Below are 25,014 nucleotides of genomic sequence, written 5' to 3'. Positions count from 1 at the left end.
CAGCGAGGTGTGATAATCTTTTGCCATGAACAGGCAAAAAGGTTATATAAGGCAATAGCAAAGGAGTGTGGAGCTACTGCGCGCAATACCATCAAGCGATTTCAAGAGAGGGGACCTGAAGGAACAAGATGGCCTTTGACGTCTACGTTTAACAACACGAGATCAGCGGGTACTGGTGCGTACATGTAAAGCAAACAGATCCATGAGCAGTGTTCAGCTCAGTGCTGAATTGAAGCAATCGACTGGTGCTCAGATCTCATCTTCCACAGTAAGAAAGATACTCATAAAATATGGTTTGAGGAAGAGGAAACCAAAAAGAAAACCATTTATTAACAAATGTCAAAGGAGAAAACGATTGCAATGGGCGAAAGATCACAAGGATTGGACCATAGAACAGTGGTTAAAAGTCATATTCAGTGATGAATCCAACTTTACCACCCAAAATCACTGTGGCCAAATCTACGTAAGAAGACTAGAAGGTGACGCTGCCTGACGCTGTCAACCCCACATCCGTCATGATCTGGGGGTGCTTTTCCACTAAAGGTCCTGGACGTCTTCAGGTGTGTGAAGGACGCATGAATGCTGCAAAATACCTGGAAGTGCTAGAGGACAAGCTTCTGAAATCAGCTAGAGATCTTTATGGTCCAAACAACAAGAAACAAGGAATGGATTTACCAGCAGGACAATACACCCTGCCACACCGCTAAAGTTGTGAAGGATTGGTTCGCACGCAATGGACTCCAGCTGCTTGACTGGCCTGCTGAATCGCCAGATATCAGGCAAATTGAAAACCTTCGGCATCGGATCAATCTCAGTCTCAAAGAACAACCCAAGCAGCAAAGTCAAGCTCATAGAAGAAATAATCAATGCATGGTTTAGAGTTGCAGAACGCGACTGTTTCCAAACTCTGGTTGAGAGCATGCTCCGACGTTGCAAAGCAGTAATTGCTGCCAAAGGGATGCCAACAAAGCACTGAACCAAACCCAACAGCCCTTTTCAGAGCCACCAACTCCAGGAATTTTAGGGTATAGACTGGAAACCATTTCCTTGCACTTAGCGATTTTAGTAGGAATTCTTAGGGAACCCGTTTTTTTTTCACACCGCTGTAAAGTTTATCTATAACTTGATTGCGAATATAAACTATAATTGGATACCATAACTATTACCTATGAATGAATGTCATTTTGATCTATGGCAGCTGTTTTAAGCCTAACAATGTTCAGTAATTGTAGTAAATTATTATGTGTATGCAAATAGATACACATGCACATATTAGGACTAAAAATCTTAACACGGTGTCATTGAAGCACTACGAGCATGATCAGTACATATGAAAAGGTGGCTGCTGTGAGCGATATCGAGCTTCAATGTCCATCAACAAGCATCTCCTCACCTCCATAAACCTCAGCTTCAGCCTCCCGTACACCCATGCTCCCTCTATATCAAAAGGTAAAAAGAAGAATTTGAGGGCTGATATCGACTTCGGACAAAAACTATTAAAGCGATTTGACTTGTTAAACCAAGAAAACAAAATTGATAATTTTGGGGTCGAAAGGGCAAGAGACATCGGAGCTATAGCAGGGGAGCTAGAGCAGGAGCTTGTCATGTGAGAAATGAGTGACATCATTTTAATGGCTAGGTTTCCTAGACATCCACTACATGCGGATAGAGCTAACAAAAACTATAAAGATACACAATTGAAGAATAACATTTGGGAGTCAACCTTGGCTAAGTTGACCATCTTGAGAATAGTAATTATTATCTAGCATAAAATGGTTATTACGTGCTTGCTGAATGGGGTTTTATGCATTTAAAACATGCTATAGCAACCACAACGCATCGTTCACATAATGAAACAAAATAACTACCACCGAGCTTAGTAAACACATATGGTGATTAGATGATTCCAACACCAATTATTCCATCAAGTGAAGAATACTAGAGAAGTCCATCCCGCTAACGGCTCCAAAAACTATGCCTTGGGCCTAATAGAAAAGTTCTATATCATATATAGGCCACATCTAGCTTCATTGAACAAACGTAATGAACTCATCACCGCCTGTAGACACGCTAGCAAATTTTTATTATTGAATTTTAAAACTTGATGTTTCCATGCAGCCTTTCACAACCATAATCATCCAGCTACAAATTTGGGAGGTTTTAACAGTTCTAGCTGTCTATAAAGTAACCAAAACTGGTAAAAACATTTTATCTGAAGATTGCTCTTAGCAAGTATGAGTTTATTAGTAAAGAAGTGTTTTATCTAAAGTTATAGTCTGTATTCCTGATTTTAACTTGCTGATTTTATCATTGACTATTATGTTATCGAATGACTTATCAACCTTCAAATGTCAGAAAAACTGAACCAAAATCGTAAAATTGAATAATGCACGTCAACACATATTTCCAAACAAATAATAATTTATTGTAACAATAAGCACAATAACAAATTAAAAATTGTTAGCAGGATGTTAATCAACAAATAATGTAGGAATAACACGGTTTCTTTTTTATAATAGTAATGATCTAATCACTATAATATAACAAAAATTTGGCTGCCTTGTTAAGTTACTCATCATTTATGTCTCACCTATATTGTCATATACATGTAACACCATGCCTGCTATAAGACCATTTACTACTCTAGTTAGACTTTTTGCAAAGCACTAAATCATTAATTACATGATATAATGCAGACTTGTGTGTTGAGGTAGCAATGGGTACATGCAATGGGTACTCAAGTAGCAATGGGTACATGCTTTTGACTGTGCAAACATCAATATCTCACGTACTAACACTCAAATTGAGGACAATCCATATTGTCACATTTGTGTACAAAAACTATATGTTATTAGAGAAAAGAGATTAGAATGGTGCTTCAGGATATCAACCAGCAGCACCCAACAGATGATGAACTACAGCCAGAACATGAACTACAGCATCTGGTAAGGCTCTGCTTTATGTACGACAGATAACAGCAGAGCTTGTAATGCTACTAGCTATACTAATAAGGTAATAAATTAAGGCTACAGGATCGTCACTGACAACAGCCAACAGATGACCAGACAGAACATGAACTACAGCATCTGGTACTGGCTCTACTTTATGTACGATGTCCAACAGCAGCGCTTGTAAGGCTACTAGCTATACTAATAAGGTAATAAATTAGAGATACAGGTTCGTCACTGACAACAGCCAACAGATGACCGGACAGAATATGAGCTACAGCATCTGGTACTGGCTCTACTTTATGTACGATGTGCAACAGCAGAGCTTGTAAGGCTACTAGCTATAATAATAAGGTAATAAATTAGAGATACAGGTTCGTCACTGACAACAGCCAACAGATGACCGGACAGAATATGAGCTACAGCATCTGGTACTGGCTCTACTTTATGTACGATGTGCAACAGCAGAGCTTGTAAGGCTACTAGCTATACTAATAAGGTAATAAATTAAGGCTACAGGATCGTCACTGACAACAGCCAACAGACGACCAGACAGAATATGAATTACAGCATCTGGTACTGGCTCTACTTTATGTACGATGTCCAACAGCAGAGCTCGTAAGGCTACTAGCTAAACTAATAAGGTAATAAATTAAGGCTACAGGTTCGTCACTGACAACAGCCAACAGATGACCAACCAGAACATGAACTGCAGCATCTGGTACTGGCTCTACTTTATGTACGATGGATAACAGCAGAGCTTGTAAGGCTACTAGCTATAATAATAGGGTAATAAATTAAGGCTACAGGATCGTCACTGACAACAGCCAACAGATGACCAGACAGAATATGAGCTACAGCATCTGGTACTGGCTCTACTTTATGTACGATGTGCAACAGCAGAGCTTGTAAGGCTACTAGCTATACTAATAAGGTAATAAATTAAGGCTACAGGATTGTCACTGACAACAGCCAACAGATGACCAGACAGAATATGAATTACAGCATCTGGTACTGGCTCTACTTTATGTACGATGTCCAACAGCAGAGCTTGTAAGGCTACTAGCTATACTAATAAGGTAATAAATTAAGGCTACAGGATCGTCACTGACAACAGCCAGCAGACGACCAGCCGGAATACGAACTACAGCATCTGGTACTGGCTCTACTTTATATATGATGTCTAACAGCAGAGCTAGCAAGGCTACTAGCTATACTAATAAGGTAATAAATGAAGACTACAGGAGTCCAACCAACAACAGCTAACCGATGACCAGTTTACAGGATCAGCTGTATATTAGATACCAGCTCATAGCTCCCACCTTTAGTAGCTGAATATGACATTCTATGATAAGTGTTTGCCATGATTATAAATTCCGACGAGTCAATGTATTCTAGTTTTTCATCAGTCTAACCTGAGAAGGATCAGGTTTAACAGAATTTAACACACTTTACTACTTATGAGTGTTATTATTATCATTCATGATGGTTTGAATTGTTTTCATGTTATTCAATAGATGATAAATATAATCTACCAAAGACCAAAGAGTAGAAATCTTTTAACATTTGCCTCTAAGGTTGTCAGGTTATGCTACTAATCGCGAAAATGACGTTTAGGAGTACCACATCAGCTGATAGTTTATGATTATTTACCCGATACATGCATGGGTATGTCTAGGAATTTCAACTGGAGTTAATAAAGCCAAAGCAGCCATTTGTGTGGATAGTTCAGTTCCACTTGTTAGGAATGAAGTGGAAACCTAGAAGCATGAATTGGCAATGAGAAATTGATGATCTTTCTGGCCTCTTGAGAGCAGCAGCTCAGTTTAACGAACAATAGTATCTTTAGTAGATATTATAATCTCCATTCATCAATAAGGACTCGGTACCATCGAGTTGAATTCTCTACATACAAATACACTAATACTGTGGGATCGGTAGATCGTTTATCCTTTGAAGTTTAAATAATTGAGAAGAGTGTCAATTCTTTGTGTAATAGTTTATATCAAGTATATGAGTTGCCGACTGACTCGTCAACCTTTAAATGTCAGAAAAAAAGTAAAATTAAATATTATTAATAGTAATGGAGTAATCAGTATAATATAACAAAAGTATGGCTGCCTTGTTAAGTTACCCAACATTTGTGTCCCACCTATTTCCATATAACACCATGCCTGCTATCAGCCCATTTACTACTTTCTATACACTATTAGCAACCCACTAAATGAATAATTACAAATGTAATGCAGACTTGTGTGTTGAGATGAATGATGGTAAACGATATTAAGGATTCAAGTAGCAATGGGTCAATGCTTTTGACTGTGCAAACATCCATATCTTAGGCACTAACACTCAAATTGAGGAAAGGAAAACGCATATTATAACATTTGTGTACATAAACTATATGCTGTTACAGAAAAGGGAATAGAATGGTGCTACAGGATCATAACCAACACCACCCAGCAGACGACCAGCCGGAATACGAACTACAGCATCTGGTACTGGCTCTGCTCTATGTACGATAGACAACAGCAGAGCTTGTAAGACTACTAGCTATACTAATAGGGTAATACATGAAAGCTACAGGAGTCGAACCAACAACAGCTAACCGATGACCAGTTTACAAGATCAGCTGTATATTAGATACCAGAAGCTCATAGCTCCCAGCTCTAGTAACTGAATATGACATTCTACAATAAGTATTTGCTATGATCATATGTTCTGAAGAGTCAATAGAGTCTAGTTTTTATCACAGTCTAACCTCAGGCGGATCAGGTTCAACAGATTTAACACACTTTACTACTTATAAGTGTTATTATTATCATTCATGATGGTTTCAATTGGTTCCATGTTATTCAATCAATGATAAATATAATCTGCGATAGACCAAGGTGAGAAATCTTGTATTATTTGTCTTCAAGGTTGTCAGGTTATGCTACTAATAGCTAAAATGACGTTTAGGAGTATCACATCAGCTGGTAGTGTATAATGATTATTTACCAGATACATGCATGATACATGCATGCCGTAGGTCTAGGAATTTCACATGGAGTTAATAAAGCGAAAGCAGCCATTTGTGTGAGTAGTTGAGTGCCATTTATTGAGTGAAGTGGAAACCTAGAAGCGTAATTTGGCAATGAGAAACGGATGATCTATCTGGCCTCCCCGAGAGCAGCAGTTCAGCTCAATATAACTAACAATGGGAAAATAAAAAGCTATCTTTAGTAGATATTATAATCTCCCTTCATCAATAATCACTTGGTACCATTGAGTTGAATTCTCTACATACAAATATATCCATACACTAATATTGTTGGTGCGATAGGTCGTTTATCTTTTGAAGTTTTAACAAGTGAAGAAAGTGTCATTCTTTGCGTAATAGTCTATAACAATTATAACGGTTGACTGACTCGTCAACTTTCAAATCTCAGAAAAAGCGTAAAATTAAATATTAATAGTAGTGGTCTAATCAGTATAATATAATGAAAGTATGGCTTCCTTGTTAAGTTACTCATCATTTGTGTCTCACCTACTGCCACATGGCACCATGCCTGCTATCAGCCCATTTACTACTCTAGTTACACTATTAGGAACACACTAAATGAATAATTACAAATGTAATGCGGACTTCTGCGGACTTCTGCTGCGTTGAGGTGAATGATGGTGAATGATATTGAAGATTCAATTAGCAATGGGTACATGCCTTTGACAGTGCAAACATCAATATCTCACGTACTAACACTCAAATTGAGGAAAATGCATATCGTCACATTTGAGTACAAAAACTATATCGTTACAGAAAAGAGAGTAGAATGGTGCTTCAGGATATCAACCAGCAGCACCCAACAGATGATGAACTACAGCCAGAGTATGAACTACAGCATCTGGTAAGGCTCTACTTTATGTACGATGTCTAACAGCAGAGCTTGTAAGGCTACTAGCTATACTAATAAGGTAATATGTCAATGTATTCTACAGGATCCCAACCAACACCACCCAGCAGACGACCAGCCGGAATACGAACTACAGCATCTGGTACTGGCTCTGCTCTATGTACGATGGATAACAGCAGAGCTAGTACGGCTACTAGCTAAAATAATAAGGTAATACATGAAAGCTACAGGAGTCGAACCAACAACAGCTAACCGATGACCAGTTTACAAGATCAGCTGTATATTAGATACCAGAAGCTCATAGCTCCCAGCTCTAGTAGCTGAATGACATTCTACAATAAGTATTTGCCATGAATATGAGTTTTGAAAAGTCAATAAATTCTAGTTTTTATCAGTCAAACCTGAGGAGGATCAGCTTAGACTGATTTAACACTTTATTACTTATGAGTTATTATTATCATTCATGATGGTTTTAATTGTTTCCATGTTATTCAATCAATGATAAATATAATCTACGATAGACCAAGGTGAGAAATCTTGTATTATTTGTCTTTAAGATTGTCAGGTTATGCTACTAATAGCTAAAATGATGTTTAGGAGTACCACATCAGCTGGTAGTCTATAATGATTATTTACCCGATACATGCATGATACATGCATGCCGTAGGTCTAGGAATTTCACATGGAGTTAATAAAGCGAAAGCAGCCATTTGTGTGAGTAGTTGAGTGCCACTTATTGAGTGAAGTGGAAACCTAGAAGCGTAATTTGGCAATGAGAAACGGATGATCAATCTGACCTCTCCGAGAGCAGCAGTTCAGCTCAATATAACTAATGGGAAAATAAAAAACTATCTTTAGTAGATATTATAATCTCCATTCATCAATAATGACTCAGTACCAGTGCGTTGAATTCTCTACATACAAATACACTAATAATGTTGGTGCGATAGGTCGTTTATCCTTTGAAATTTTAACAAGTGAAGAAAGTGTCATTATTTGCATAATAGTTTATAACAATTATAATTGTTGATTGACTCGTCAACTTTCAAACCTCAGAAAAAGTGTAAAATTAAATATTATTAATAGTAGTGGTCTAATCAGTATAATATAACAATAGTATGGCTGCCTTGTTAAGTTACTCATCATTTGTTTCTCACCTACTGCCACATAGCACCATGCCTGCTATCAGCCCATTTACTACTCAAGTTACGCTATTAGGAACACACTAAATGAATAATTACAAATGTAATGCAGACTTCTGCGTTGAGGTGAATGATGGTGAATAATATTGAAGATTCAATTAGCAATGGGTACATGCCTTTGACTGTGCAAACATCAATATCTCACGTACTAACACTCAAAATTGAGGAAAATCCATATTGTCACATTTGAGCACAAAAACTATATCGTTACAGAAAAGAGAGTAGAATGGTGCTTCAGGATATCAACCAGCGGCACCCAACAGATGATGAACTACAGCCAGAATATGAACTACAGCATCTGGTACTGGCTCTACTTTATGTACGATGGATAACAGCAGAGGTTGTAAGGCTACTAGCTATACTAATAAGGTAATAAATTAAGGCTACAGGATCGTCACTGACAACAACCAACAGATGACCAGACAGAATATGAACTACAGCATCTGGTACTGGCTCTGCTTTATGTACGATGGATAACAGCAGAGCTAGTAAGGCTACTAGCTATAATAATAGGGTAATAAATGAAGACTACAAGATCTTACGTAGCGGTCAATGACAGCTACTTCACAATAAGATCCTTTTCTATTCTAATTTAAGACTCAACCCAAGAATGGAAAGTGAATACTATTACATTTGTGAGCAATCATTGCATGTTCTTACAGAAAAGGAGAATAGAATGGTACTACAGGATCCCAACCAACAACACCCAGCAGACGACCAGCCGGAATACGAACTACAGCATCTAGGGATGGCTCTCGCTGGAGATCAGATGTCTCACAGATGAGCTTGTAAGGCTACTAGCTCTACTAACAAGGTAATAGAAGCATTCTGCAAAACCCAGGCCGACAACAGCCACCAGAAAACCAGATCGACTTTATGAACTAGTACAAGGTCTGTCGGATGTAAGAAGTACCACGGCTCATATCCCCTAGCTCTAGTAGCCCAGATGCCATATTACCAATGTATGCTCAGAATACCAATCATAATACTCAATCTAGATGTAATAAAAGATAAATTGTTAACATTGAAAAAAGAAAAACTCAGAAACCCAAGTATCCCCAAGTGTTGAAAAGCACCGCACAAAATTTGCTTAATGAATGAGACAACTCCCTATACCAACATCGTGGGTGAAAGCAAACATGAATCCATATAGAAAATTGTGAAAAAGATGTGAATAATTGCAACTTCCCTAAATGTATCTATTGTACAGCTGAACCGCAGAATTGAAAAAAAAGAATTGTTGGGAGCCATAGCATGAAGCTTGCAAAAAAATGTGTGTCTCCTGAAAAAACACGGGGTCCGCAAAAAGAATCAAGAATCAATGACATATGGCTAGCTACAAACCTACTAAATTGCCCATGAGTGCATTTTTTTACTTTTATAGTTATTTCCATGATTGTTAAATTTCAACCGAGACCTTTTAAAAGGTGATTGCAGATATAAATGTACTGACAGATGACTTTCTGGCTCAACATGGCCCAAATGTCAATTAACCATTTAAAAAGAAAAACTAATCCCGCGATGCTAGAATGCTCTTGGTTCATGATGAAAAGGTTCACAACCAAAAACTTATTTTACGGTTTTAAAGCAGAAGTGTTTTCAAATCAAGTCAGTAATTTATAGAATTATCATCAGTTCATTCAAAAGATTGATCAGCAAGGGTGGCAGAAAAAAAGAAGACTATCATACTATCAAGAGAAATCTGATTAGTTATGCAGCCATATGCGAGGCCATGCCGGGTTTGGTAAGCCGAGCTCTGAATACAATGATACTATATGACAAAAACTTAGTTAGCTAAGACCTGCAGCTAGATGTTTTACAGAGACACCCGCAACTCTGTTAATTGTCAACAGCCTTTGCAGTTTCTCATACACCAACTGCTAGTTGTTACAAAGCTACTTTTCTTTTAAAAAAATGGAAGGCCATTTATGGGATTCTTGGTTACATCTTTCATAGACTATGTAGTTTCTGTTTTTTACATCAGTTTTTCCGAGTTGTACTGACTTGACCGGTGCCGTATATGTTGCACCAACTTTTCTAAATAAGTCGCCAACCTCAACTTTTAAACACTCATGGAAATCATGCTAAAACATAGAAAAACTTTGCCAGTCAAACTTGTGTACAAAAATCTTCATACGGTCATCGGTCAACCCATCAGCTTGGATAACCCTGAGTGTTCATGTCATATATACATGCAGACGATTTAAAACCAATACTGGACTGGCAAGCCGCTTAATCAGCTGGGCTCTGCTTCAATTCTAAACCCACACAACCCCATGTGACATATGTAACAAGACATTACCTGGTTAAGGCACCACATAGATATTGTCAATTTTGAAGTTTAATGACTTGCAATACCCAATGTGACACCTGTGGAACATGTTTAAGACAATTTTGATTGGCTTTCCAAGATGGCTGCCTCCATATATTGAGACTTTTCTTTTTATTGATATAAGTTTTGATTGACTAAAACAAGGGTAAGTCCCATACTTACCGTTCTAATTTTAGTAAACTATTTAATATTTTCTTTGTAAAATTTTAGTAAAAATATTTAGTAAACATTGGCCTTGAAAATGATTAAATTTTTAACTCTAATACTGTGTCTCAGGCTCTTCGTGTAATTCATGAAATTTCACTAGGACACCGGTGTAATACTGGGCATTATGATACATAGCAGAATAACTGATTTGTTGAGACCGCATTTTATAGTGGTATAGATTAAATTATCTACTGTCATGACTTCAATAGGTAACTCAACTGCCCATGATGTGACCCCATGAAATTTGAACATTTTTTGTAGTAATTTTTGGATGTTATTGATGTTGTAAAATGAAACTGGATGACAAGCACATAGTCGATAAAGCTTGGTTTTTTATTGACTTCTAGATTTAACATGGCTTCTTATTCTCGTGTGCGAGTTGAGAATACACTGGATATGGCAACGGATGAAGACAGTGATATTGATGGCTCTGCAGAAAACGATAGTGACTCAGACGAGGATTGGAAATCAGGATTGTCACCGTGTATGCCACTCATGTGGCCTTTTGATGTAGCCTCTGGTGATTTAGCAACTCTTGTTAGGCCAAAGCTCATGCTTTGTTATTCCAGTTGGTCAAGAATCTGCTTTTTATCAAATAGTGTCTACTACTAAGTTTATTACATGTACCAGCATACTGCTTGCTTAGTAGAAATCCAGTAGCAGGGTGGATCCCAAAAGCCCGACTGGGTTCACCTTAATGACTGCAAGCTTGCTCATGAACGGACACAGGATTGGCCTGATGCTGTGAGCTCTGAGGTAGTTCCCCCTTTTGGTGGTCTTGCCACGCAAACTATGCATGCAGCGGAGCCAGTCCCAAATGCAATGTCTGGTGCTGATGGTGGAGATAACTCCACAACATGATGTGGCTGCAGACTCAAGTCAGTCGTCCGAGGCTGAGGGGGATAACATCAATTGGGATGATGAGGCAAAAGAGTTGCCACGGTATGAGCTGCGACCACGCGGCCCTAGGCCCATGTACGACATGAGCAAGTGGTAAAAATAAAAATAATAAAACGTAACTGGCAGTATATTGTATTCTAATCTCGTATTATATACACAACTAAGAAAATTCTAAAAGGAACGCTAGTTCTATTGGAATTCTAAACCATGGGTATAGGTACGAGGTGGACTATGTGACTATGGACTATCTGGTTGGTGTTATTCCGATGTAGTTGAGACCGCCAAATGAACATAATTGACTAACTACCCGCGTGTGGTTGGCTCGATTACATTCATGTATACCTCAAATTGCAGATGACTGAGAGGAGTACCAGTGAGGGAGAGTGGTGAAGGACGAGGTGGTGGAAATGTCCATAGCCATGGACACCGTGGAAAATTTTGTGGACCAATCCAAAACTCCTGGGCCAAACAGTAAATCCCAGCCAAATCCAGCAGTCAAAGCTCCAAAGACCACCAGCAAAAGGGCAACCAAGGAAAAGGGCGAAAAGAGGAAGTCCAAAAAGACTTAAAGAATAGAGAAAGCATAATATTATTATGCTTTATTATTCATCTTGAGGTGTTGACTGATGTTCTAAAAAAAGAATCAAGGAGATTGACCAACCAGAAGCTGAGATATAGCCAGCCAAACACAGGTCTACCAAAAAACAAAAGTGTTTTGGTAATCATCAATATATGACGTATGAAATCGACTTGTGTGTCATTGGTCAATTAAGCCAACTAATGCGCTCTCCTATAACAATCACGGCGTTTTAATTGGTTTAATCCCTGGAAGTATAGAACAATCAAATTGGGCCTAACAATCATCGCTCCTAGAATTCCGAACCAGTCCCTCTGACGTGTAGATTAGTTTTAGCATAAAATAATTACACGCATCTATTATTTCGCAACATTTCGCTATCTTGCTAGTTCAGCTCAGTTTTGTTGTTCTCCTACTTAGCTTCCCTATTCAGACTCATCTTTAGCGTTGTTCAGATTTTTTAACTATAGCTAATAAATAGAATCAATTAAATCAATCATCAATCTCGGTTATCATTTGGAATTTTCTACAAATTATATTAGTTACATCATTTATTCTATACGCAGTTATATTATTATTTTGTATAATATGCATTATGAATATTATATAAATCATAAAAAATAATCATAGATAAGATAATAGATCAATAGAAAAATCAAAGCAAAAGTTATCGTTTTCTTTTCTTGTAGCAAGAGCAGCACGGTCAAGTTAGTCTTTTTAAGATTATGGCTGTTGTGAACTTCCAGTCTGTTAATAGTGACGATAATCATGAAAATCAACTGAATGCTGCAGTAGATACACAGTAGAAAAATGATGAAGGAACAAAAAGTCCCATTCCTATTTCGTATTCTAAACAAACTGCAATCGCGGATATCGCATATAGACTATACACGCGCCGTTCGTTGAACAGATGATCTTCGGAGCATATCCGTGGAGATCGAGTTAAAATTTGAAGCACAATAGTCAAAATCTGCTCTTCTGCTTTAAAAAATCATGGCGAGGGGTTGTGGGCAAATGCCTTTACCACACAATGTTTGGATGATTTTCCTGAGAAACCAGAGCTAGTATGTAAATTATTTACTATCGCGAGAAGCGTTTCACATCTCGTAGCCAAAACAATCATTATAAGTAACGGCGGTAAGGGTGCGCAACTCCGGCACATGACCATTAAGTCGATTTTATACGTCATAGTTTTCGGGATTTTCGAAGGGTTTTCCTCTGATTCTTTATTAGGTAGACCTGTGTTTGGCTGTCTATATCTCAGCTTCTAGGGGGTCAATCTCCTTGATTCTTTTTTTAGAACATCAGTCAACACCTCAAGATAACTAATAAAGCATAATAATATTATGCTTTCTCTATTCTTTAAGGACTGTTGTAGCGCCGCCAAAGATTTAAGGAAACTCAGACCATTGCTGAGAGACAGAAGAGCGGCCGATGACTAATGTATTAGATAAGCTTTTAAATGACATTCTGGCTGAAAAGAAGAGTAGCATGTAACCATTATGTATATATCAGCTGTATGTGATAAACCACTTCTCCCTATACCTTGTTACTACTCTCCTCCTTCTCGGCCAAGCAAAGCATCGGGCACGATGCTTTTTGAAAGAAGGAAGGTATAAGGTGCCATATAGCTGTAGTGTATTGCCAAACACATTTGCAATATCCAACGCTGATGCACAATGTATTTTGTGTATTGCTAGGTACACTAGCAATAGCCATTATACAGCAGCCATGAGTTTAAAAATCTTTACTGCTTGTCACCATCAGGTTTACTGGTAGTGCACGAGGCAAAGACTCAATAGATACTAAAAGGATCTATTGCTTTGTACAACATAAAATTGCAACATCAGCTGAATATAATGGAGCGATATTCATGTATTTAGAACGAGAGGGTCACACCTGCATGAGTCCACAAGCTAGACCTGGTCAACTCTGGAAATAAACTGATTCCTCACAGTTTAAGCAAATGTCACAATATTTTGGGCGGCTTGACGTTGCAACCTGGATTTTCGAGTTATAACCTTCAACCGCCTAAGCCGGATTTGAGGAGCGGTTTTGTGCAAAGTCACAGTCACGAGTGGTACCGATGTCAGCGTTAATCCAAGTTAATGCTACGGAAGATACCACACGACGCCGCAAAAACTTAAGCAAGATCCGTGTAGAATTGTATAAAAACCCAGAGCTTGTGTACATCTCTTCAGTTGGTTTCCGGTCATTGCTAATGACGAAGCACCACTGAGTGAGAGAAGGCACCAGAGTTTCAGGCTACACGCAAGTTGTATTGTGTTGTTACAAAGTAAGGGGGTGGACATTGGGAGAATGCTGAAGGGAAAACGGAACTCCATGCGAAAAAACACACGCTGTTAGAAATCTTTTATCTAATACACTGGTAGACTCCAGGGGACACTGCATACTTTTGATTAGATCAATTATATATACATGAATATTGTATAGAGTAAAACTTCATGGATAATTGTGGTTGCCTCATCTGGACAAAGCCTTTTGGCTGATGCTGACTACTATTTTCTAATATTATATTACACTAGGTGTTGGGGTTTTTGAAAATATAACAGGAGTATATGAAATGTTAAACCAAAACTTGTTGTCCCCACATCTAATAGTAATTACTGTTTAGTGCTCTATGAATAATTAGTTCCGTTGGTCATATAAGGAGTCTTCTCACTCGTGCAAACAATTCTGAATGTTCGAGATTTGTACACATCTACAATACTACACAACCCACAGCGGAGCCGGATGCTCAGTTCATTGTCTAGATATAGTGCGTTACACATAGACCTTGTAATTAGATGATATGCGGGTGTCTTGAAGGCTAATTAAGGAGAGTGCAAGTTTAAGATGCACAGAAAAATATCCAAATAGATTGTAAAAGACAAACAAACAATCAGAGTGGTGTGCATAAACTTGGAATCACATTGTTTTGTTCACTCTATATCGAATGGATCTTCCGTTTGCTTTCTATTTTCCCGCCAATTATGATGCCATGCCAGATATTATATATCAATCTGATCAGCAGAAGATGTGCTTTCAAACAACGCATTGATTGATTTAACACAATCATTTCTGAGTGATTTATATTAATCCTATTAAACAGATTAGCAATTTTGTCTGGTCTTGTACGTAATCTGGTTATAACAGGTTAGCAAAAACCTACCCAGCTGAGAAAGATATATACAGTAAACCATTGATATAACCGAAGCAAATTTGAATAATTAACAATGACACACTTAGCATATTTTTCCTATTACAATAAGAAGCAGAAACAAACTTCCAATGCCAATGCCAGCCATAGTAGCTGAATACAATCACAATATGGGTGATATTGACATGATGGCCTCGTTCCTGGCAAAGTATCGCTTGAGAATGGGGTCAAGGAGGTGGTATATATAATTGTTCTGGCACTTTCTGTCAATAGCAGTGGTAAATGCATGGTTTCTTTACAAGAGAAACTATCACCCGCTGATGTTACCAGAAAACAATTAATTGTCGCAGCGTATTTTCCAACCTTAGCTTGGAAAATACGCTGTGACAATTATTTGTTTTCTGGTAACATCAGCGGGTGATAGTTATGTTGATCTTATTGATAGTTATGTTGATAGTTATGTTATCGGGAGATCTGATTATGTTGATCTTCTATGCGATAATCAAATGACCCTCGCCCTTGTTTCTGAGCTCTTTTTTCTCTGACAGATTACAGTTGGGCAGTCGATTTTGTCGAACGGTGCCTGTGTACTTTATGCCATCAGCAACCAGCTGTTGGCATAAAGTAAACTGTTGGTAGCATCTGCATTGGTAGTGTTGAACACAAAGAAGAAACGTGGATGCCCATCAAACTCACCACAGCCTTACAGCAAGCGAAAAATAACTAATCTGCCATGCAGTGATGTAAGGACAAAGTAGCACACTGGCCAGCAAAATCAGACAAGATAAGTAGATGTCAGCTCTGTGAAAAGAACAATACAAACACAGTTTGCACAAAATGTGATGTTTGGCTATGCTTTGTAGAGGAAAGAAATTGTTTTGTAGATTTCCATATGTAAACGAGCAAATCGAGGATTGTTGGACTGTATTGTAAACCTGTATCACACTTTTACATATACTTTGTTTTTAGATCAAGTTGCTGTCACAACAAAAAAATCAATTCACACAATTTTTCATTTACAGTGTATGGTAATACCCATTGTTACAAAGGTCACGTAAGAAGAAATATTGGCTATGTGCCAAGAAGCTTAATTTTTGTTTGTTTTCCATAAATGCAGGGTCAATGGAATTAAATACCTGAATGAAATATTTTTCATGCAGAGGTTATCAGGTTCGTGAAGTTATCATGCAGACAAAAATCAAATGAGACTCAAACATTACTAAGTGAACTTCAAAAATAATTCCGCAAAAATCTAGTGAGTCTACGACTATAAACTTTAGAACGGTATCGAACCAAACAGAACTAAAAAAGATTTCTTGCTTGTGCAAAAGGGAAAAAAGACCTGGAGATCTGCAAACAAGCAAGACTGCATTCATAGCAACAAAATCCAACATTTCATACGACCAATCAGAACTTGGCAGAGACGCACTGACGCAACAGTCTAAGAACTGATGGATCAAAATGCGCCATAACAGAAACTGAAAAAAAGTACTGGAAGGACTCAAGAGTCTTAATAAAAGCAACTGGCCGATGACGTTTGTAAACCCTGAGTGAAGATGACAAGGGAAAACAGATCGAAACTACCTAACGAGAAATATACAGTCGCTCAAGGTAAAATTATACACTTGAGAAGTCAAATATACTTCAAGTAGAAACAAAAATTAAAACTAGCAACAGTCTCCACTTGGTGGCAATGTTGAAAAACTGGTGTTTTCATACCAATGAACACATTGGGTATGTTGTTACTTAGAGGATGCACAACTTCAACCATACTAGGTTCGCTTAGCAAATTAACCTAATAAAAACTAACAGAAAATATTGTTGAGAACATGATAAAAGAAAGTTATAACAGGAAGCTGACAATAACAACATGAATAATAATATCGTCATAACACCATTGTTCTACCGTTCAGGATTCCATAGCCTGTTCAAGTTTCCATAGCCTGTTCCGAATCATTCTGGATTTTCACTATGAGCTTTCCCACCATGTCCAGGTACACTTTTGTCACAGAGCTCTCCGGGTGTTCAGTGTAAACAGAAAGACCTTGGTCGGCACAACGGGCAAGGCTTGGATCCAAAGGAATCGATCCAAGGAATGGAACGTCTATCAAATACAGAATTGCCCTTACTTTCAACAGCTTTTATTATCCGATAGACAGCAACTAACAGATCACCTTCAAGCGGTCTCGCATTGAGATGCCTTTCATTTGGCACCTCGTTTGGTAAAGCATTTATAGATTTTTTATTGGACTGTTAATATTGACTTCTGAGATAACCGAATAGGCCATGATAAATAAAATGTAATTACTTATGATAATTCCTAGTGGTTCACCTTTCGCAGTTTTAGTACTTGGCAGTTAAAAATTTGATTAGAAAAAAATTGAAAAAATTAAATACATCAAAACACATTTACAAATATGCGACTTTTTTCTCACAATGAATCGCAAGAACGAATACTCAGTGCAGATGAAATACAAACTGCGGTCGTACTTTTGTAAGTGCATTTTTGGGCTTAAAATAAGTGAAGTAGAAAATAAAAACCGAAGTGAAAATATAAACTGAAAGTCAATAACGACAACTTTAATTCATTTACCTATTATATAGGAAATGAAGACAATATAGTTTAAGCATTCTGGTGTTTAAATTTGGCTCATACGAACACTTCGAAAAATTAATTTGTATTTCAGGGATTTTCACATATCGCAAGGATGCTGGTCATGATCACCTGCAAAAAGTTAGGTATTACTGTACGTAATCACTTATCGATAATATTTAACCATGTTCAACAAAAACGGGTAGTTAATACATATTTACGCAAGTGGCAATGCTGACGAGTAGGCAACTAAACTCAGTCATCTAGCATACAGACAGCTTGTAACAAAGCAGCATAATATGCCAACAGGACAATGACATTGCTACTTGTAGTTACGTAATGTCAATGGATTAAGGTTATAAAGGTTATTAGGAGAGGACCTAAAGCCTGGTTCCCATATACGCCGCAAAGCACCGGCGACAGCACCGCAGGATATTGCAGTATAAATGGGAACCTACACACCGTGGATCGCAGTGCACTGCCGGTGGTTGCCGGCAGTCAACGCAAGAGTTTGCGCATGTTCAAATTTCGCAAACGGCCGCAGGCAAAACATTCCTGAAATGCACTGTACGGGTAAATGTCGCCATTATAGAAACGGCATGGCGATCGAAAGTTTTATTTGATTACGCAATTATGTTTACGATATTATTAACGATGTGGCTTTATGTGAACATATCCCGCAGAGCCTATCGTCGCAAGCGTTTTACTGCTCATGTTACCGCCGGAGTCTAGCAATCGATATGGGAACCAGGCTTTATACTGTAAGCCTGAGCCAATGTCTAAGCGTCTAAGTTGCTATCATCTAAATTACTGTCTCAGCAGAATAAAACATGTAATTGAGTCTTAGTGGGCAAGAGGATTGATTAACAGATGTGAATGATCCTAGACTAGTGCTGGGCCCGAGTACTTCTTGGCCAACGAGTTCAGACTGACCTCTTCCTTTCGAGGATTGGGTAGCTGGTAGTGCTTCGCACGAGTACTTCTTGACTAAAGGGTTTATCGGGTTACGAATTTGTTGATACGGGTTTTATGTTTAAATTGTTTAAACATCAAACATCTTAAAATTTACAATGCAGTTATAATTCTATTCAATTTATTATGTTTTTACTATTTTCTATCGACCGATATTCGTGCTTGCAGCGTAAACAGACGGGCTGTTAACAGTGCTCATTGCACAGGGTGTAATAGACCAAATTTTTGTCCACTCCACCAAAACTCGAACTCGCGAATCAAAACCCGAACCCGCAAGATCGAAATGCTCAAAATCTCTATTACCAGATACTCGAGAGAAGATAAACCCGCGAGTTCAAAGAGTTTCATTACCCTTGCCCAGCGCTATTCTAGAGAACCCGTAACCGAAGTTGGTAAAATAAGATTAATAAGAGCGAACAGTGTTTGGTATAATAGCTCTCAACTGCGACGCCTTCCTTCGTTGTTAGAGGCTTTCAGCAGCCTATTCACTCAGCAGCCTATGCTACTCTAAATGAATGTCTGCCCATAATTATTATTAATGGACTATTATGGGATTATGGGACAATTTGGTTAGAATTTTAATGGAATTAATTTGTCAAGAAACAGGTAAGGAATTTGCATTCATTAGTTGGTACAGAACTACAGACAGACATACCTACATGCAAAAAAGTTATGGCCAGCAAATGAAAAACTATTGCTGTACAATATACTGTAACCAACATTAATTTGATGGACTGATCCATAGGCATACCAAACATTTATGTATGCCATGTACTATAATGTAAATGATGCACTATACTATATACCAAGCACTATAATGTACTTCATATAATCAAATGGCATTTCGCAGAAAAAAACAGCGAGTACAGCGAGTAATTACTGGGCCAATAATTACATGGGACAATTTGTAACGCTTATTACAAAAAGCCAAGGCTCCAGTTTTATAGACTACAACTTACCCATTTCCTCTGCCATGGCGCGCACTCCTCCTGTACTACTAGCTGGAAAGATATCGGAATGCGTTGAGCAGTTTGGACAAATAAAGGTAGACATGTTCTCCACGACCCCCAGAATGGGTACATCCACCTTTTTGCAAAAGTTGATCTCTTTTCGAACATCACTGAGTGACACTTCAGGAGGAGTAGTTACGATGATAGCACCATCGATAATCGACCTGAATACGCAAAAAAGGCACAACTGATCTTACCGTTTTAAAAATTTCATGCAGATTTTTATATCTTTCTGATGAAGACATCACCGCCCTGCTGTTTATTTAAACCATTTATGAAAAATACTGTACTTTTCGGACTATTAGCCGCTACTTTTTTCTGATGATTTGAGCCATGCGGGTTATATAAGGGTGCGACTATTCTGTGGCTTTTTCTTTCATCGCTAGTGCGCATAAACCAATCTCCGGTTAGTGCGCCTCCAACGGTGAAAGAAAATACGAAACAATGCCTAATGGTACTGTTTCATTAGGCACTAGATTAAAAAGCGTTGGTTAATATGAAACAATGCCGTTAGGCACTTTTCCGTTGTAAACAGGAAAGTTGCTGCCGTGTTAAAAACCGCCGTCCTGAGTTCTGCGGCCTATACAAAGGTGCGGCCTATGTATTGTTTAATTATCGTTTTTTTTAAATAAAGCAGATGCAGCTTATATAGGAGTGCGGTTTAGTCCGAAAAGTACGGTACTTCTAGATTTAAATGACGAAATTCCATATCCAGCATTCACTTCAGAGAGTGGAGTTACATTGTAACTACACCATGAAAGACCTATTTTTGGTAAAAAAATTGCAAAACTCAATTTGTACAATTTTACATATTCCACACCTTTTTTTATACATAAAATGTAGTAGAAAACTAGATTAGTATTCTAATATCATGAAACCTTTTTTGAAATTGCAATATGGAACTAGTTTTGTTTCAGCTTGAAATATTTTAGGAATGGTAGTAAGAATTCTCGAGATAACTAACGGTGGACCTGGCATCGCCTAGCATTTCAATATCTGGTGCGTAGGGTAGTATTTTGAAGACTTGAATTAATTTGGGTTAGTCCGTTGTAGGGTTAAAAGTCAGGATTCTGAAAACCTACAAAAACCCTTACTGACAATGGGTCTTGAAGGGCAATGAAAAATCCAGAACATGATATGACCTCATTTATCAATCTATTGTTCGTGTGACCGGTGACATTTAATATTAGCTACATTTGAAGTCAGCTATGCATTTTGTGGCAAAGTAAGGAACATTTAGAGAGGAACATCTCAGTCTACATAGCTAAACACAAAACCAACACATCTATGATTAGCTGAAATAGCTTATTCCAATAAACATAATCTCGAATTCATCTTGGTTATTTTCGACCAAATTTGTTTCACCTAGCATTGGGTTATAACCAACGACAACAACAGGGTCTAATACAAATGACTATTTATATACACACAAATATATCACTTGTAACAGATATATGTTTGCAATAAATGTTAATTGGAATGGCTCTTCAATTCTTTTAGGCAATTAAATCTGTTAAAACTCTTTTTCTATAGTTTCAATCGTGTTATAAACAAAGTATTTTTTGTACATGACTGTCTTCCTTGATAACTTCTAACATTTTTCTTTGACAAAATATAGCAAAGCAAGTAGCTGCACAAAAGTTATTGCTGACACAAATTTCTCATGATCCACAATAGATAATAAATATGAAGGTAATACGTCAATGATGGTAATGAAAAATATAGCAATGATGCCATCACCTTCACACGACCTTCACACGACCGAGGCCAATTTCATTGGTCAATTTATTTTTCAATATGACACACCGTTTACAAGTGTCCACCTGTATGGCCACTACAAGTTAGCTACAGATTTTTGTTGATGCGTACACTACCACGTATGATAAAGTACACCTAAACATACAGAAGTAATCAATGAAGATGAACATGACAACGGTATCTATATAGATGAGATAGATGAGATACATGAACATTGGCTACATATTGAAGACCAATTCATAAGAATTCAATTTCAAACTAACCCTTTGAGGTATTGAACGATGGAAAGATGCTCGTCTGAAGTTCCCGGAGGAGTGTCAACCAGGAGGAAATCCTGCTCGCCCCAATCGACATCCCGAAGAAACTGCTTAATGAGTCCGTTCTTCTTTGGTCCCCTCCAGATCACAGCATCGTCCGCACTATTCAATGTAGAGAACACAGCAACAATGAGTTGAGAGTGGAACTATATATGCAGCTACGCTATCACCTTGCATAGAGATAGCTCTTTAACGTTAACATTCTTACAACCTGTGAATGCTTAATAAGCATATGGCAATAGCCGTTGCTAGGTTATGAAAGGCTTTAATACATAAAGCTTGTCGATATCTCATTAATTCTTTCGACTTTTATATACATGTACGTACTTTGAAGTATCAAGACCGAGTTATTCAAGAAACTACTATTAGCCTGAGATAGTGATTAATTATTTCTTCGGTGTTGCTCTCAAACTTTCAACGGGAAAAAAACGAAAAGCTTTGGAGTTGGACAAAGAGAGAATTATTTTTTATTGATGTAAAGAATTCACCATTAATACGATTTTGTGGACACTTTTCTACTGATCAATTGATATTATGGGTTCGCAAAGATCAAAGATTGTCAAAGTGGCGGTTTTACATGGAGGTGGCGTTCAATTAGAGATGGCGTTCAATTAAAGGTTTTACGGTATTTAAAATAGTTGTATAAAGGTTCATTGGACTCGGTCATGTGTGCTACCAGTTAAAATCTCATTGTCGCTTTCACTCAATTCACCTTCCATGCTTCCAATATCATCTTCCCCGACTTCTAACATAAAATCTTCCCCACTACTAAACAAGGCGATCTCAGCATCAAATTAATTTTTAAGCATAGCTGGTATCTTTTTGATAATTTTGAGTAATTTGTCCAGAATGACAAACTTTTAAAAATGAGAGAAATACTTGTAGACACACACTAAGCAGAAAGCATAGTTTTATAATAGAAGTACAGGCTGCATCATGTTTATCTGAGCTGAAAAATGGTTACTATAATACAAATTTATTAATATTTGAAAGATGTTAAACAGTTCTTTTTAAACCCAATACTGTCCCTGATATCGTAAATTGATCTGTCTCAAAAGAGGCAAGGAACCCAATTCACGAAAACTATTTCCCAAAAGAATGGAAAAATCATCTATTAGACTGATGGAACTAATTGGTGTGTGACAGGTGCGAAGGCTGCAGTACCACCAGCTGTTAAAACAAGCTTATAAAAATGCAAAAATGTAACAGCGTGTCGATGCAAGATACTTGATTGCAAGTAAGCTGGTCTACATCTATCTATCTTAAGTCTATACCTCTGTTTACTGGAAACATCAAGTTTTTAGGCAAGTGCTCTTTGCCTCCAGCACCTTCTCAAGACATTTTTACCTTACACCAATCGGTTAAAATTGACAGCTACGTCATGACATCATACGCTACGTCATATTAACAATCAAAGTCGCTCTGACACTGATCCTAATATTTTGTAACCAGTTTGTAGACAACAATAAAATGAAAGTTTGTAGCAGTGATACACACTTCTGATCTGGTATACAGATTATGCGTTCTGCCAATTTGAACATTTTGCTCTACAGCGCATTCTGTATACCGATCCGTTTCATTTTCAACGTGAAAGCAACAAAATCCAAGAAAGATTGGTGTAAACCCACATTTTGTCTTGCTAGTAGATTGCTAATGAAGATCTGGTACTAACTTCCCACAAGCAAACAAGTCCGACTACACAAACCTTGGGAGAAGAAATCCAACTGACATGACTGCAAGATTGTCCTCCACATATATGGGTGACCAACCACTGCCACTTTGGTGTACCTACAACCGACGCACACACATTGAAAATATATGAAGTTTGAGATACCTTTACAGATCGATGTAAACCTAAATTTGCACCAAATGGAGGGATCTATAGTTTATTCTACAATTTAAAAGATAATTATATACTGCATTGGGATAATGTTCAATATTAGTTAAGTTTGCATAACTGAACATTCAAATGGCTATTTTATGTCACTTAATAATTAAATTAAATATGATACTGTCAGATCCGTTCATACTAAATAAAACTGTTCCAATAGTTCCCATTTTATCGAACAAATTGTAATCAGCTCATCCAGTAATCGAAAAAATATTAGAATATGATGTAGAACGCAAAGGATAATGAAGTTTTCGCATAACTACGTATATGTATAAAATTCTTTAAAAAATTAAGTTTAAATTACATGTAAAAATTAAATTAAGTAATGATTAGCTCAAACTGGTATTTACTGTTACTTTGTTCTAAAGAGGGGTAACTTTGGTGGCCGAGTGAGTGATAGACACATCGGGTGCAAGCTATTACAACTCATAGTGGATATCGACCACGTATGTAAAAAATATCTTCACATGCCGGGACACGCACTGGCCCAAATGTTGTTGTATTAAAAATAATTTAGATGTAGGTGATTGTTGAGGTGATCGTAAATTGTAGATTGACTGGAAATAGGAGTACCAGCATATTTGCATAGCATTACACGATACAATGATCTGCCATCTATGCTTGTCCAGTGGTAAATTTAATGTGACGAATGGAAAACACTTGCGGCTCTATTTAGTGTATCCTCAGATTGTGTTAACCTATATTTTTTCCAATGCATTTATCCTAAATTAAGATTAATAATTAATTGCAATATCAGAGCAATATTAGTATTTTACGAAAACAACCTTTTGGCGCTGCCCAATGATCCACTTTTGAAATTGCTTATTAACCTTCCTGTTTCTGTTACCATTCTTACGTAAGCTGCTTTTATCGACACAAATATACCAAATTTGGTATGACATTGCATACCAACCCGTTCCTTTAATGGTCTTGAAATTGGTCTTGAATGGGTCATGATCACAGAAACTATGGTTAAGTCGGGATTGGAGTTATCTACACTAGCAGAAGGAAAGAATTCTGTTATTTTGCAAAAAAATTTTTTGATTCGTACTTAATGCGCAATTCTGTTTACATTTCAAAACGTCATAGCAACCAATATCAAGAAAGCGTGATATTTATCTAGGTTTCTGTATTTACATTCAAAAAATTATGGTGAATTTAAAAATCTAAAAAGATTTTAGCTGGTTGTCATAGAAATAGCTGTATAGCTATAAGAAAATGTATTACTTAATTTTGCAGATATTAAAAACGGCT

At 37.4% G+C, this 25,014-nt stretch overlaps 1 protein-coding gene across 4 annotated transcripts in view; it reads right to left on the bottom strand.

Moving 5' to 3' along the window:
- The window catches only part of LOC137402138 (cytosolic Fe-S cluster assembly factor NUBP1 homolog), a 62,355-nt gene that overhangs the window by 27,464 nt on the left and 9,877 nt on the right, over positions 1–25,014 (bottom strand). For 3 of the 4 annotated variants that reach the window (XR_010979472.1, XM_068088609.1, XM_068088607.1), the window contains exons 4-7: positions 23,575–23,657; positions 21,816–21,971; positions 19,744–19,958; positions 17,126–17,323 (exon numbers count right to left, since the gene is read on the bottom strand). Coding sequence is in view for 3 of the 4 variants with exons in the window: in XM_068088609.1 (XP_067944710.1) it covers positions 17,148–17,323; positions 19,744–19,958; positions 21,816–21,971; positions 23,575–23,657 (630 nt within the window). In the remaining variant the exon portion in view is untranslated. Of the gene's footprint in view, positions 1–17,114; positions 17,324–19,743; positions 19,959–21,815; positions 21,972–23,574; positions 23,658–25,014 lie in introns of all 4 variants that reach the window. The other variant, XM_068088608.1, reaches the window with a different exon arrangement.

This window comes from Watersipora subatra, chromosome 8, assembly GCF_963576615.1.
Source record: "Watersipora subatra chromosome 8, tzWatSuba1.1, whole genome shotgun sequence".
NCBI lineage: Eukaryota > Metazoa > Bryozoa > Gymnolaemata > Cheilostomatida > Watersiporidae > Watersipora > Watersipora subatra.
This window is presented reverse-complemented; position numbering and strand designations above follow the sequence as displayed.